Consider the following 15,584-nt stretch of genomic DNA (forward strand, 5'->3'; position numbering starts at 1 on the left):
CCATGGAAGAGGGGGGAAATAAAAAAGGGAGAGGAAGAGAATGAGTCCAAGCTTTTCAGCCTTACAAAAATGAAGAACCGGGTGGACTAGGACTACGTACCTTCATGCCCTTCTAAGGCCCTAAGAAGGAAAGATGAGCAGGCAACAGTATATTAGTTATACTTGGACCTATACTTGGACCTATACTTGGACCTATACTAGTACCTATGCTAGTACCTATACTAGTATACTCCGTAGCACTCCGTACTCTGTATATCCTGCCAAGATTTAAAGAGGAGACTATGACCTCATTGGAAGAGCGTGCCTTTTTTCAGGGTCAGCCCTATATTTATTACATTTGATACATTTGAAACAATGTAGTCTTGATTTTCGAGTGACTTGGAATTAAAAGCAAAATACCAGCTCAACATAGCAAAATACCAGCTCAACATAGCAAAAAAGAAAAGAAAAGAATAGTCGTAAGGTCATGGGCATCATATGCGAGGGAACTCCTTGCGTGACTGACGAATGTGGCGTATTCAAAAAAAGAACATGGGTGCTGTTAGGTTCCTCGGAACAGGAACTGCATGTCCTCCGGGGTCAGTTTTTCCAATGCTGCCGCTTGATCTTTATTCAGAGTACCTCGGATAAGATTGGCTTTCTTCTCTTGAAGTTGAATGATTCGCGACTCGACTGAGTCCTCGATACAGAGTCGAGTAACCACGCAAGGCCGCTGTTGGCCGATTCGGTGACTGCGATCGGCACTTTGCCATTCCGCCGCGGGATTCCACCACGGGTCGATAATGAAAACTCGGGATGCTTCCGTTAGGTTGAGTGCCACGCCACCAGCCTTGAGAGAGACCAAGAAAACCTCAACCTCGGGTTTAGTCATGAAATGTTCAATGGACTTTTGCCGCTGTGCTGGGGTCATCGATCCATCCAGCATAACGGTATTGAACCCGGCATGGCGTAGCCGCCACTCGACCAGTTGTAGCATGGAGGTGAACTGGGAGAAGATAATGGATTTAGGGGTATGGCTTTTGCTTCGCTCCTTGAAGAGTTCGTACAGGAGCATCTCGATCTTCGTGGACGAAGTCCAACTCTCCATGGAGATGCGGTTGATGATGGAATTCTTCTTGACAGACTCTTCGTATTCGGCAAGGGTGGGCTGTTCCAAATCAATGGAAAGAGCGATATGGCACCGTGGACAGTCAACGTGCTTGCTATCGTCCTGGAAGGACTGAATATAGTCCTTGGCGCATTGACGACAGAATTCATGATGGCACTGAGACCGAATGGCATCTTCTGCAGGCTCATCACAAACGCAGCACACAGCAACATTGAACCCGACTTGCGCCTTTTTCTTCAAAATGAGATCGGGATGGTTGGCAACTTGCCGCATCTGCATGATTAATCCGAAGATATTGGCATAGTTGTTCAACATGACACCCTCGCTGACATAGGTATCGAATTTTCTGGTCGAGTTTGTCATAATGCTGCGCGAGAAATCTTGTTCAATCTCGCCGAAAAATTCATTGTGCAACGTGATACGTTTAGATGGAAGCTCCATCGATGTTGTGTGCTGTTGTTTCATTCGGCGCAGCATGATGTGATCGGTGATCAGACGGAGTTTATCGAGACCGTCTTTGCGCTGTTGCTGCGTTTTCCCCTCGATGATGGGGTTGAGAATCTCCTTGTTGAAGATTGAAATGTGCATAAACCCAGTGTGAGAGCACTCGGTACAACGTCCCTCCTTAGTCGACGTCCACTGGAGTTGTTCGCAATCACACTGCTTACAAAAGTAGCATGCGAATGGCTTGACCTGTAGAAAGCGTAGAAGGGAAAAGAACTCTCCAATACGGTTCTGTACGGGTGTGCCTGATAGGCACCACTTGTAATTCGCCTCCAAGGCAAAACATGCCCTGGCAACTCCCGTGGTACGCGATTTGATACTGTGTGCCTCGTCCAGAATGAGGCGGTGATAGTGAACTGCGTGGATAACACTGTCTGCTTTGACCATCGTTTCACCGCGAGAGAAACCTTTCTCCTGCTTGCGGTAAATGGATTCGAGACTTGCATAGGAAATCATGATAACATCGTATTTGCGAATTTCAGCCGGTGTCAATTTTTTGACTTTTGCGTCGGAATTGTGGTAGACCAAGACTTTCAGCTTGCCATCTGTGTATTCCTTGATCTCGGATACCCACTGCATCAACGCGACCGGTGGAACGAGGACAAGAGTCGGATCCGGCTGGGGGAAATCGGACATGATGAGTGAAACCGCTTGGATGGTCTTTCCCATGCCCATCTCATCACCCAACAAACCACCTTTATATTGAGTCTTTTCTTGTGCTATCATCCAGTTCAACCCCTCCAGTTGAAATGGCTTGAGCTTTCGAGTAATGGACACGGGTTGCTTGGCTTCCTTTGGCTGGATGATCGGCTGTGCTTTGAGCACATCCCACATGGTACCGATTGTAGGATGTCTCTTCAGAAGGTTCACTCGGTCTCTTTCTACCTAGGTGATGGTCAGTCATGCAAAGATACGTGGGGAAAGAATCTGACTTACACGGCGAGCTTTCCGCTGCTCTTCCCAGGTTGGGGGAAGATCAGCCTCAGAATCGTCATTGACACCTTCTTCGAGAAGACTAGGGGATGTGCCCTCTAGGGGATCCTCCGAGGTATCCGAGTAAGCAGCGCCAGAATGAAGCAATCCCGGTGGCTCGGGGCTCAACGGAGAGAAGAACACCGGGCGAGAATCCGGGTCTGAGTCGTATTCCAAATGTTCATCAATGAATTTGTCTACGAGCAACCGTTGTTCTGCTGTAGCGCGTGGGTACTTGTATTCTTCCATTTGAAGGGCATTGGCCAGAGCGGTATCGGAAGCCTCAAAATCGGTTTGGACAGACAGAGCACCCGTAGGCCGTTTTACCGACCTTTTTTTATAGGCATGAGCTAGTGGAACATCAGAGGCATCATCATCATCCTCCGCTAAAACAGCCGCAGATCGTTTTCTTCCTCTTTGGGAAGTTCCTAGGAATAATGTGCTCGACTGTAGTCTCTTCACTCGATCAGCGGCATTGATACGCGCCGAAGTCTTTGTTGGAATTTTGGCATCGGGTTCAGTAGCTGCAGCACCAACGCTAGTAGCTGGGGTACTATAGCCCGTGGACTGATTTCCAAGTGAGGTCCGAGAATTTGAGTCACTGGGAGATTCATTTTTCATGGGGACGACCACCGCAATTCTGCCCAAAGCAGAATTATCTGGTGCCACCGAATCCGACAGACCGACATCGTCATCCTCATCTGCCTCGGAATCTTGAATGACGCGAGGGCGAGATCGAGAAAGGGATGACCCACCGGCTCGCAGAGGTCCCGATCGATTTGATCGACGGAGAGGAGACGAATTCCTCAATGACGTTTCACTGAATGGTGAATCGTCGTCTGAATCAGGGATTGTGGCTCTGGGTCTCAGATTACGCCTCATGTTGAAATCGAGAAGATATAGAGAGATGGCGGAACAACAGATTTGAATTGGGGAAGGGGGGGGATGTTAAGCTATAAATAATGATGGGTCATATTAGCTTTGAAAGATATACGGAGTACCGGGAAGTGACATGGGTGGAAGTACCTAGAAAAGCGCGACTTCACTTGTTTGTGTTATGAACATGGGAGATAATTGCTGGAAGACAGAAATAAGATGGAAAATGGGGGGGTATGAGAAAGTAGAGATGAAGTAAAGGGAGGTTATAAGAAAGGAAAGGAAAGGAGAGGAGAGAGACGAGGATGAAGTCGGAGGCAGAGCAGGTGCCTGAACCAGAAATTTTCCTCGGAATCTCCCGATTTCCCTTTTTCCCAGTTCCTCCTTGTTTTTTTCTTTTGTGGCAAATCTTTCTTCATCCTCATTAACAAGAATCAAGTATCAAAGATCTCTCTCTCTGTGCACTTTTTCCCTCTATATCCCTCAATATTCTCCCCCCCAATAACCCCCATAACACCGTGTCTTATCTCAGATAAGAGCGCGTTAAGTGAAACGCGAAATTGCCACGAGTCCAGTGACTTGGGCCCAGACCGACTTGGAGCCTCACTTACCAAATATGTGAGTTCCTATCCTTTATGATTATATATCATCATATTCGAACTGTATTCAAATTGACATTTAAAAGGACAGGAAGGAGACGTGCAAGGCAGCCAACTCAGCCAACTCAGCCCCAGGGCATTCGGGGCCCGTATGTTTCCCTGCTCTTCACCTGATCGCTTCCCGGAGACTAACTGCAACGCTAGACGCTCTGCCTTGACTGACTATCTTGCTGTATGTTGATCTTTAAATATCTCTAACGTATGGCTTAGCTAACTGTGTTTAGTCAAATAATATCTCAGCCCAACAAATTCGGGATGATTGGGACCGCCGGCAAGCCGAGACACAGCGCCAGCCTGACCAAGCTGAACAGGAATCATCCAATGCAGCTGAAGAATCTAGGTCTCCATCGGTATTGGAGTCACCGGAGGACCCGGTCAAAAAACGCAAGCGCCAACAAGCCATTGCAAGGATAAAGAATAGCAAGGAGTTTGCTAAGCGCAAGGCTCGCTTTAGTGGCGATTACGACGATGATGAGGACGACGATTCCCTTGCGCTACAGATCCACGAAGAAAAGAACCGACCGAAACCGGGTCAGCTTGCAAACTGCGAGATCTGCGACAAGCGTTTCACCGTAACTCCCTACAGCAAAGCCGGTCCGAACGGAGGCTTGCTTTGCGTTGATTGCTCTAAGAAGCAAAAGGCCGATGAGAAAAAGCCCCCGGCCAAGAAACGTGCCCCTGGAATTGGACGACGTCAGAATCAAGCTAATCTGCTTGACGGACTGACTCCTCATGGCACTCAGAGTTTGCTGGAAACCTGCATCAAAGTATGTCCATGGCATTCCACCTCCAGGGCATTGACCTAGGAGTGCTAATATTTTTCTAGAAAGTGGCAGATTATATCCATGATGTTGAGGATTTCGGTGATTTGCCTCCGTCATTGTTGTTACGTCTGGGTCAGATCTTGTCTCGACGGCGCGCCGTGACTCCAAGGACCTTGGATCTGTTCTTACGACCTCACTACACATCCATCGATCTGTTCGATTGTGCTAGTAAGTTGGAACTATTATCTCTCATAAAATAAAAAAAAGTAGGAAGTCTAACTAGTGGCTAGAACTCGGCACGGATGATTACCACAAGATCCTAGCTTCCATGCCTCGTCTAACAAGAGTCAACCTTCGGTTTACCACTCCAATGAAGGATCAGATTTTCCACTACATGATGGAACGCGACATGAAGATCGAAGATCTCCACCTGGATGGGCCAAACCTTGTGACCGATGCTTGTTGGCGCCAACTTTTCATGAAACTTGGTCATCGTTTCCTGAGCGTCAAGCTGTGGAACTTGGATTCTGCCTTTGATAACGAAACCGCTCGAGTGATGTGCCTTCATTGCCCCAACCTTCAGCGCCTGAAACTGAAGTTTTTACACAAAATCGACAATGACATACTTGAAGGAATTTCGACGCTTAAGTCTCTTCAGCATTTGTCCCTGCGTTTTCTGGAGGAGACCGAGACTAAGACCGAGCCTCTTCTCAAAATCCTGAGTAGCGTTGGTCCACAACTGGAAACCCTCTCTCTGGAGGAATTCCAGTCCGCCGATGACCGGCTCTTGCAGCATATACATGAGCACTGCCGTCGTCTGACCAAACTTCGTCTTACCCTCAATTCGACCTTGACCGACAAAGGTCTAGCCGCGTTGTTCACCGGGTGGTCTAATCCGGCTCTTACCTATGTGGACTTGAACTCCCTCCGGGACGTGGACATGACGAATCCTGCCGGTCCGGAGGAGCCTATTGGGCTTGCATCTGACAGCTTTGTTGCGCTTATGGAACATTCGGGCTCGAAAATCCAGCACTTGAACATCGCGTCGTGCCGCCACGTGTCATACAAAGCGTTCGAGCAGGTTTTCGCAAAAGGCAAAACGTATCCGAACCTCAAATATCTTGACATTTCCTTTAGCACTGTCGTGGACGACTACCTTGCGCAGTGCATCTTTCGGTGCTGCCCGGCCCTTCGGAGACTTGTTGTCTTTGCTTGCTTCAAGATTCGCGACGTCCACATCCCTAGGGAACTTGCTCTAATCGGTACCGTGGGAGCGACTATCAAAATTGACGGAATCACCCAGACCGAGACAATTTGAGTGGTGCTACAGTGGGTTGACAGAACAACCTTTTTTTTCTTTTTTCCCTTTCTCTTATGTAGTTTAGCGATATTACGATCTGAGCAGATGTATATCTAGTATCTAAAATCTAAAATCTAAAAAATTGCAGGTAACCCTGCTTTCGTCTATCTGCTTCTGTTCTTGACGACGTAGACCCCAATAATCTGATTCATATACGAGACAATTACACTGGTAAGCTCACTTTCTCGCCTCGATGACTCCATAAGCGTTGGTTTCATGCTAAACCTTGCGCCATCTAGTCTTAAGGTCGGAAATGGAGTTGTCTGGCTTTGACAAGGCGGATATTCACAGTCCATTGCTGTCCCTTTGATTGGGATCACAGCATTGCCCCTCACCATTGATGCGCATCCGGTTCAAAGTGGGCTCCAAATATCTAAATCGGCTTTTTAACGCATCGGCTCTCGCCGGCAAAGCCCTCGGCAAACTCCCGATTTTCTGGCAAATTGGCATTCGAGTTTGTCTGAGCTCGGATTATCGGGTCTACCTGAGCGGAAGGGGACTTTGCCGAAATGCCCTGTCTTCATACACCAACATCCCATTTGAAGACGTAGCATTGCGTGAGTTGCATACCTACTTACTCAAGGATATATAAATGAATTATTCTATACATTACCTTTACACCCGCAGGACCCCTTGTCCGGCAGTCGGCAGTCGGCGCTTACAAGTTCAATTCAACACTTTTGAGCCAATATTAGCTTGAATATTCACTCAGGGAAATGGCTTCCGGGGCAATTGTTGTGCCGTCGGATAGATCCCCTATTGACCCAGGAGAGTATAGTAATTGGATTGCCCACCGCTGATCATTGAATGATCTGCTTAGGTAGAAGATTCTATTGTACTAATAGCTTTGTCTAGGTCAAACAAGAAACCTAGGTAAAAACATCCGTAGCAAACCGTTCCTTAGCACGTAGACCGTTGAGCCATTCTTCAGCCAATCCAGATTCGTCGTCTCCCTCAATGGGATTGCCTTTCCAAGTTCCCTTCTCGATCCTGATCCGGCGTTCTTTCAAGTATACCTTTTTCATAGAGTCTCGCACTGCATCCCCAACAGCTACATTGCCACAGACGTAGAGGAGAGCACCCTTCTCGAACATATCTACCAGGTCATCATGATCTTCGAGAATGAGATCTTGCACATACTGTCGCTGTGACTCGCCCGCCTCAGGACGACTGTATGCCCAACGGACATCGACCGCACCAAGCTCATGCCACTCAGCTAGCTCATTAGCGTAAATATCATCGTGTCCTTTAGTGCGGCATCCAACGTAGAGTATGGCCTTTGCGGGAGAGAAGCCATCCACCTGGCCGGTTGAAGTACGACGAGCCTTGATCCTCTCAGCCCGATCCATGATAGAGCCTCGGAAAGGGGCCAAGCCACTTCCAGCACAAACCATGATCATCGGCACATCTGTATCTTTGGGTGGCTTGAATCCATTTTGAGACGTTCTCACAGCAATGTGAGCCTTGTCCCCAGCGTTCAAATTAGAGAGGTAGTTTGAGGCCACGCCAAGATATCTTCCTTCTGAAGGAAGGTCCTTGTCAATGGCCAAGGGTGTATCGATGACAGAGAATGAGATCGTGCACTCTGATGGATCTAAAAGAGGGGACGAAGATATAGAGTATTGTCGAACCCGCATGGGAGGCAGCATAGTGATGTAGTCGCCAATTGAGATATCAATAGCTGGGTATTTGATCAGTAAATCAAGCGGACTGCTTCTTCTGACCTGGAGTTCTTCACTCGCTGCAAGTGCCCTCAACTCTTGTTGTGTCTGTTCGTCGGAGACTGCCGCTTCAACAAATAGTTTGATGTCTCGGTTGCAGGCAGGCTGCGAGAGTTCCACAAATGCTGACAAAATCTCGACTGCGGATACCGGTACATCGAGTGGGATAGGTGGGAATGACGTTAATCCATCGGGCTTCTGGATTTCCAAAATTGCATCTGAAGGTAGATTGAATCGTCGCAACGCTTTCTGAACAACGGATGGAGGGTTCATTGGTAGAACTGCAAGATAATCGCCGGGTTGGTATGTCATGTCCTCGGGAAGACGGAACTTGACATGTCGTTTTGCCGGCGCGTCCGGGTGTGTCAATCGTTCGCTTTCCAACACGATACCCTCTTCCATCTTGTGGCCTAAGATTGTAGCACGCATTTTGGTGCTTACCTTGACATGAAGGGCGGAGGTCGGTATTGGCTCGATCTGGGTGCTGCCAAATGTCTCAGCGATACGCTGCCATAACGAAGACTCGGTCCAAGAATCAAAGTCAGAGAAAATGTCCGATGTAGCAGCATCAGCAAAGCCTCGTTCACACAGCTGTGTTGCTCCATTTTCTACGAGCATCTGATCGATCTGTGTGGGAACCTTTTGGAACGTAGCTTGCCAGTCACGATGGCCACATCCGAACACAGCAAAAGAAACACCTTGAAGCTTCGTCTCTTTCAAATTTGAAAGCCATTCGTAAAAGTGAGCCGCATTGTCTGGCGGTTTGCCTTCATAGCTTGCCGTAATAATGACGACTGGTTCATTTTGGGGTATCTTTTGTATAGCAGTATCCAGTTCTTTGGCCTCTGCAGCATACCCGTATCGAGCAGCGTCCGACACCAAACGTTTAGCAAGTGCCTCACAGGTACCAGTATTACTTCCGTAGTAAACATGCATTGGCTTCTTGTCTGTGGGTTGAGACTTCTGCTTGTCTATATCCTCATTGCTGCTTCCACTTTCGCTGGACCCGGTCTCATTGTTCAGCAGTCTTCCTAGTTTTGTCGCGGTAAGACCTTCTCGGAGAGTGGCATGAATGAAGAAGTCCTTGGGTTTGATTGTGAGGGTCTGTTTGATTTGGATGTCGTACCCAGGATTGGCCATGGAGAAATTGAAGTTTTGCATCAGTACGGCCATGACGAGGAGCATTTCTTGCCAGGCGAACGGCCGACCAATGCAACCCCGTAACCCATTTCCGAAAGGCTACGCTCATCCCATGGAAGTTAGTTGGTTTGATCCAATATATCAGGCTTCAGGTCGAAGATGACTTACCTTCCATGAATTCTTGGGTAATTTTGCGAATTCTTCATCCAACATTCTCTCTGGTTTGAAGTCCTCCGTATCCGGCCCCCAAACAGCAGGATCCCTCATAGCTTTACTCAACAGTAAAACAATACTGTCACCTTTATCCACTTTGTATCTTCCGTTTCCAATCGAGATAGGATCCTCGTGGTTCTTTTCAGGGTGTGGTCCCACACTAAAAGCTGGCGCAGTCGGGCGCAGACGAAGACTTTCTCTGAGACAAGCATTCAGATAGGGTAGCTTAGAGAGGTGGTCAAGCGTGACTTTCTGGTTTCTTCCAACCACCACATCTATCTCATCCTGCAGCTTTCGATAGGCATGCGGGGTTTTCAGAAGGAAATACATCAAAAATGAGAGGGCTCCGGAAGTTGTCTCATGTCCTGCCCAACGTGTTAGCGTGAAATAATCAATGGAATCTAAAAGGGACTTACCAGCAATCAGAAACGTGATCATATTATTCACGATAGTGCTGTCGTTCAGTCCCTCTCCTGTTTTCGGGTCTCTCCCCTGTAGCATAGCATTCAAGATATCCTTTTGATCGGAGGGTGTGTCTCGCCTTCCTTGGACCAGATCCTTTGCAACCTGTTGCATCAGCGCAATGTCGGAATCGTATTGAGCGTTCTCTGAAGCTAGCAGACTGTTGAGTATCGCCGGTCTCGCAGCACGTTTTCCAGAACCGAGGAGAAATCTCGTCATAGCATAAACGAAGGGGTGCATATTCTCCTTGTAGTAAGAGTTGAACCGAGCTCCCATCGTGCACAAGGCAAGGGTATCCAAGGTCAGCCTTGTAAAGTCATCAGACGCCTCAATGGACACCTCCGCGCCCTGTCTAGCCCATTTCATCGCCAGTTGGGTAGCAATGTCGTACATGTCTATGAGGAAGGTAAGTATTCTATATCCCACGAATGGTGTCTCGTAGCATACCATCAAACATATCTCTGATGGTAAGAGGTCCGAATGCAGGCACCAAGATCCTGTGCGCAAGTCCCCATTTATGCTCTCCGAAGCGAGCTGTAAAAAGCCCATCTTGCACACCATTTCGAACCTGGTTGAGGCCTTCAGAAATTGTCTTGGTAAATCTATCCTCGTTGCACACTTCGTCCACGAGATCACGAGAGCTGATGATGATTCGGCGCTTCCCGAAGGTACTAAGTTGGTAAATTGGACCTGCCCAGGTGGGAAGAGAGATTAGCTAGGTTGAAGCCCCTGACTGGTTTGCAATATGCGATACCATATATTTCCGCCAGGTGTTCCAAACTCTTTATAGGAGTGACTTGGTCGACGTCGTAGATATTCCCAACGAAAGGAATACCCGAAGGTCCCGGGATGGGTGTAAAATCTACTGCCATTGGAAGTGAAATAAAAGATGCCCTACTACACCAGTGCATAGGCTAGTCTAATCATCTTAAATACTAATTCTCAGGAACTCATCCATTGAAATCCGGTCCAATTTCTAAGAATAGCTATGCAAAATGCATAATTTGGGATCCACCGATTCTTATGGAGTCAATGGATACTTGTAATCTACAGATTGCGAGACCATTTACAACGTAACATAGTCAATAGTGTCAATAGTCAGATCTCATCCTCTGAATGCCGACTACCGACTACCGACTACCGAGTGTCGATCAATCGGATGAAATATCAACCCGACGGGCACGGAACGTGCATGCAAGTAATTTGATGTATTCATCTAGTCATCTAGTCATATATTCATATATTCATATAACGATATAATGATATGTATTATGATCAAGCAAATTATCAAGTCTCCGTCCCATTTATGCAACTTATATATATACCCACAGTATACAAGAAATAAAACCTATTAGATCACACTTAAAGGATTGTTATAGGCACCTCCCCCTATGGATGTAATAATTTCTCGGCACCCGAATCATTCATAGAAAGATTTCATTCAATATCATATATATTTACGCCAAACACCATAATTTATGTGACCATAGTCCATATATCTCAAGAAAATGCAACCCAATTAAGAAAATTCATGGTCCTTATGCCATCCGCTTGCCAATCTCACTCTGCCAGTTTCGGGTCCTTTCAAATCCATTGGAGGCAGTCTGGTAGTCGAGCATCGCCTGGTAGACCTCCTCTTGGGTGTTCAGCACAAAAGGTCCATACTGAACAACCTTCTGGTTCAGCGGTTGGCCAGCCACAAGGAAGATGCGGGAATCCTTTTCGGCATTATCCGGGACGGAGATTTCAACAAAGTCACCCGCCTGCTCGAATTCGACGTTTGTGAATTCCTTCACGATGCGAGTGGAATCATTCGAACCAAAGACAGACTCACCAGCCAAAGTATAGGCAAATGAGTTCCATCCCTGTGGCAGGGGCTGTGAGATACGACCACCAGGCTTGATCGTGATATCCAGGATCCAGACAGGGGTGTAGGCCAAGTCGCGCACGGAGTCAACACCGTGCGACTGGCCCGAGATAACCTTAATCTTGACGCGGCCGTCATCGACCGTGGCGAGGGGAATCTCCTCAGCGCGTAGATCACGGTAACGAGGCTCACAGAACTTCAGTTTCTGGGGTAGATCGACCCACAACTGCATACCGACGTTGGGGCTGCCGTCCTCGTTCTCGTGGGGCATTTCAGCGTGCATGATGCCGCGGCCTGCAGTCATGAATTGCAGATCGCCGGGTCCAATAGTGCCCTTGTTACCGGCGAAGTCCTCGTGGTCAACCCCGCCGGACAGCAAATAAGTGATGGTCTCCTGACCGCGGTGGGGGTGGTCTGGGAAGCCGGCGCCCTTGCCGATAGTGAAGTGATCGAGCATGAGGAAAGGACTGAAGTTGCGGAGCTTGGCTGTTCCAATGGAGCGGCGCACACGGGCACCTGCACCTTCTGCTTGCTCAATAGCAAGGAATGCCTGTCGGATTGCTCGAGGAACGGACATGTCTGTGATAGGGAAGACTATGGCAGTCGGAGTTTCCAGGTTGGGGTGGCTTGTCTGATCGACAAGATCTTTTGCCTGAAGGTACTGTGATAGGCTAGGAGCTTTTTGAATGAATGTGAGGAAAGAGTCTTCGAGAGAGTCTTTAATAGAGGGGTTATAGGCAAGGAAGATTGCTGTGATGCAAATTAAAAGTGGCAGAAGTAATCTCATGGATGAGATGATGGCTATTTATATGTGAAAGAAGTGATTGAAAAGAGTAGAATGTTCTGCGTGGAAAAGGAAATTCTGTCAGCGGTTAGTCAATCTCTCATAAATACTCGTGGACTCTTTGTGAGTATGCTCTGGGCATCATCCATAATGCTTTGCAAGACATCAGTCATCTCGGTCCGACCAATGAAATCGCTTGGCTTTCATTACCAACATCCTTGTCAGCACCCGCTAAGCAAAGAGCTAACCATATCTGGTTAGTATTTGACACCTGATAAATGAGGTACTAATGCTGAGTTAACTAAGCATTTCAAATCAGGTGACCCGGAAACATGGAGGATCTATGAGCTATGAGGGTGATTTCAGTGGATATAGGTACGGATATATGTGTGTTCATAGAATTAATACAGTATAACTCTAGATATTGCCTCCAATATTCATATCCAAAAGGACTATTTTCATGTATTCTGCAATATGCATCTGCTTTTAAATGTTCCTAGTACACTGGACAGTACGTAGATTGGTGGTTATCAGATAAGGCCACGGAGCAGCTGCCGCTCTCCACTGCCAAACCTGACATGCGAGGACTACCTACTGTGTAGGCATTTGATTCATTGCAGACCTTGGAAAACTGTTTGTTTCTGTCTTTATATAATTACATTGATACCCATATGCGATTGATTTACATGAAAAACCCTTACCATTGCCGAATTGAAGCTTCTTGCGACAAGCGCCTTTCGCGGGGAAGCTTCAGAATACCTGACTTCCACACCTAGACTCCACTGTCATCCTTGGTTCACTGCGTTCTAATCTGATCTATTCGAAAGAGATGGGCCACTCAGCAAGCCTGTCGCCATGGCTGGTATTGGCCTGTGCTGTGTCCAGCGTGTGGGCAACTAAAAAGCCATTCAACATTAATGACGATATTCTGGCTTATCCCCAGGTAGGTTGAATCTGCATTGCACCGATTTGAAGCAAAGCTAACCTCGGATCTTGCTCAAAGTATCAAGTGACATTCCCCGAGGAGTATGTGCTTGAATCTCACGCCGAAGCATTACTCCAGTCCCAGGCCAGCCCCAGCGCGAATGACCAGAACAATCCCCAAGTTTATATGGGCAAGGGTAGAACGGACCCTACCGACAAGCCCGAGGATATGAATGGATCTTCATTCAGCTACGAAGAGATGATACTCGAGGACCGGCGACTCCTCTGCCAAATCCCACGTGTCACGAACGACGACCATAATACAACGAGGGATAAGGAGGATAACAAGGCCGAGGAGCAGAAGGAACTAGCTCGGGCAACAGACCGTGGTCTGGAACTCCTACGTGAAATGGAAGGGAAATGCATGTACTATTTCTCTGGTTGGTGGTCCTACTCCTTCTGTTATCAGAAGCAGATCAAGCAGTTCCATGCACTCCCCGCTGGCCGTGGTGTCCCCAACTACCCACCCATTGAAGACACCCAGACACATTCCTTCGTCCTGGGAAGATTTATCGGCGATAAGAGCGAGGAAGAGAAACCATCTGCCAAAACAGATGTGGCGGAGCTTCACACAAAGGGTGGCTCGCGGTACTTGGTCCAGCACCTGCGTGGTGGGACCAAGTGTGATCTGACAGGGCGAGAGCGCAAGGTTGAAGTGCAGTTCCATTGCCACCCACAATCGACAGATCACATCGGCTGGATCAAGGAGCTCACCACGTGCTCTTACCTAATGGTAATATATACCCCTCGTCTATGTGACGACGTTGCTTTCCTGCCACCACGACAGGATGAGGTACACACTATCGAATGCCGGGAAATCCTGATGCCTGACGAAGTCACCGAATGGGAAGCGATCAAAGAGTGGTACATGGTCAATCAACTGGCCGATGCTGCTACAGATGCGGATGGTGATGTCACCCAATCCGAACTCCCGATTATCGGAGGAATCGAAGTTGGAGGCCGTAAACTTGTTGGCATGGAGGGCAAGGTAATTGAAAAAGGACGTGTGGCATCCGCAGGCGAGGAGCGGGTGGAGGTGGTTGCGAGACGCGAGAATGGTGAGATCCGGAAAACATCCAAGCAGGTTCTGAAAAAGTACGACATCGACGCGGATAGACTGGAGGAGATGAAGAATCTACTGGAAGAAGAAGCAGATGGCAAAGACTGGACGCTACAGGTTGTGGAAAGCAACGGGGTGATCAAGTTCCAAGGCCTCTTTGACGAAGACGAGGAAGACACTTTGAACTCCAAGTCAGAGAAACCACACGAAAAGGTGTCTGAAAGTTCTGTTCAAAAGCCAAAGCAGGAAACAGAGGTCGAAAAGAAAAAGCAACCCAAGCCCGAAAACAGCGGTAGTGAGGAGACCTTTAAAGATGAACTGTGAGATTGTATAGTAGATCATGATTTTAAGCCACATAGCCTCATAGCCTCATATGAATATGATATTGTGTTTCTTCCTTTAAGCTAGGAGCATATTACCTCCAAAGTGGTATGTCTCGTGCTCTAGTTATGTATGTATACATTTCGTAGAAATTCATACGCGCCCTAATCATAGACGTCTTTAGCGTAACAGGTCCTCTAATGTTAGATATAGTCAAACTAACTGCAATTTCACATAAGTCCAGGGCTAGTATACGAATCAAAAGAGAATGTAAAGCGATATACTACTCTCGCCCGTAGATGTACGTCAGTCGCCCCAGTTGCGGAGCCGGGACTTTAAATAGCGAAGTAGTCCGGAGAATTAAGGGAATTGAGAGAATCGAGAGAATCAAAACAAACCAAACTCAAATACTTATAGTAATAATAATACTAAGACATAGTAAGATATAGTAAGACACAGTAGGACATAGTAAGATATAGTAAAAGTGACAGAAGAAGACCTAAAAGAATTGAATTGAAGAGAATGAGAAGCACATAGTTTAGCACAAGGCAACGTGACTGTCAACTCCCTAATCGCCTGGCCCACCTTCCCGCCCTCTCTCCCTAATCCACAACCACCTTCTCTTCTCTTTGCTCTCAATCCCTTGCGCCTAGACCTTTTTGTTCACCTCCGACATCGTATCCGCATCCCAACTTACCCTGTACCCTCCCCCAAGGAGCGCCAAGGCTGATCAACGGCCAGCGTCACCACCGTTTATCTCCCCCCCCCAACTACACCACTGCGAAACCT

At 47.6% G+C, this 15,584-nt stretch overlaps 5 protein-coding genes across 5 annotated transcripts; 2 read left to right on the forward strand and 3 right to left on the reverse strand.

Moving 5' to 3' along the window:
* Window positions 1-541: 541 nt before the first annotated feature.
* PEX2_040200 (DNA repair protein RAD16) lies at window positions 542-3,466 on the reverse strand (the record flags this gene model as incomplete). Its single annotated transcript, XM_016741295.1, has 2 exons — window positions 542-2,497; window positions 2,549-3,466. The coding sequence occupies 2 exons, from the start codon at window positions 3,464-3,466 to the stop codon at window positions 542-544; spliced, it is 2,874 nt and encodes a 957-aa protein (XP_016599466.1).
* A 744-nt stretch (window positions 3,467-4,210) lies between these two features.
* rad7 (uncharacterized protein) lies at window positions 4,211-6,201 on the forward strand (the record flags this gene model as incomplete). The annotated part of the gene is made up of 4 exons (XM_016741296.1): window positions 4,211-4,291; window positions 4,344-4,886; window positions 4,946-5,111; window positions 5,174-6,201. The coding sequence occupies 4 exons, from the start codon at window positions 4,211-4,213 to the stop codon at window positions 6,199-6,201; spliced, it is 1,818 nt and encodes a 605-aa protein (XP_016599467.1).
* Window positions 6,202-7,112: 911 nt separating this feature from the next.
* On the reverse strand, window positions 7,113-10,651 carry PEX2_040220 (bifunctional cytochrome P450/NADPH--P450 reductase; the record flags this gene model as incomplete). Its single annotated transcript, XM_016741297.1, has 5 exons — window positions 7,113-9,203; window positions 9,273-9,682; window positions 9,734-10,174; window positions 10,227-10,469; window positions 10,534-10,651. The coding sequence occupies 5 exons, from the start codon at window positions 10,649-10,651 to the stop codon at window positions 7,113-7,115; spliced, it is 3,303 nt and encodes a 1,100-aa protein (XP_016599468.1).
* Window positions 10,652-11,317: 666 nt separating this feature from the next.
* PEX2_040230 (pirin family protein) lies at window positions 11,318-12,433 on the reverse strand (the record flags this gene model as incomplete). Its single annotated transcript, XM_016741298.1, has 1 exon — window positions 11,318-12,433. One exon carries the CDS (start codon window positions 12,431-12,433, stop codon window positions 11,318-11,320), a length of 1,116 nt encoding a protein of 371 aa, XP_016599469.1.
* An 826-nt stretch (window positions 12,434-13,259) lies between these two features.
* Window positions 13,260-14,798, forward strand: PEX2_040240 (PRKCSH domain-containing protein; the record flags this gene model as incomplete). The annotated part of the gene is made up of 2 exons (XM_016741299.1): window positions 13,260-13,373; window positions 13,434-14,798. The coding sequence occupies 2 exons, from the start codon at window positions 13,260-13,262 to the stop codon at window positions 14,796-14,798; spliced, it is 1,479 nt and encodes a 492-aa protein (XP_016599470.1).
* Between the last annotated feature and the right edge of the window lie 786 nt (window positions 14,799-15,584).

The sequence above is a fragment of the Penicillium expansum genome (assembly GCF_000769745.1).
Source record: "Penicillium expansum strain MD-8 chromosome Unknown contig132, whole genome shotgun sequence".
NCBI lineage: Eukaryota > Fungi > Ascomycota > Eurotiomycetes > Eurotiales > Aspergillaceae > Penicillium > Penicillium expansum.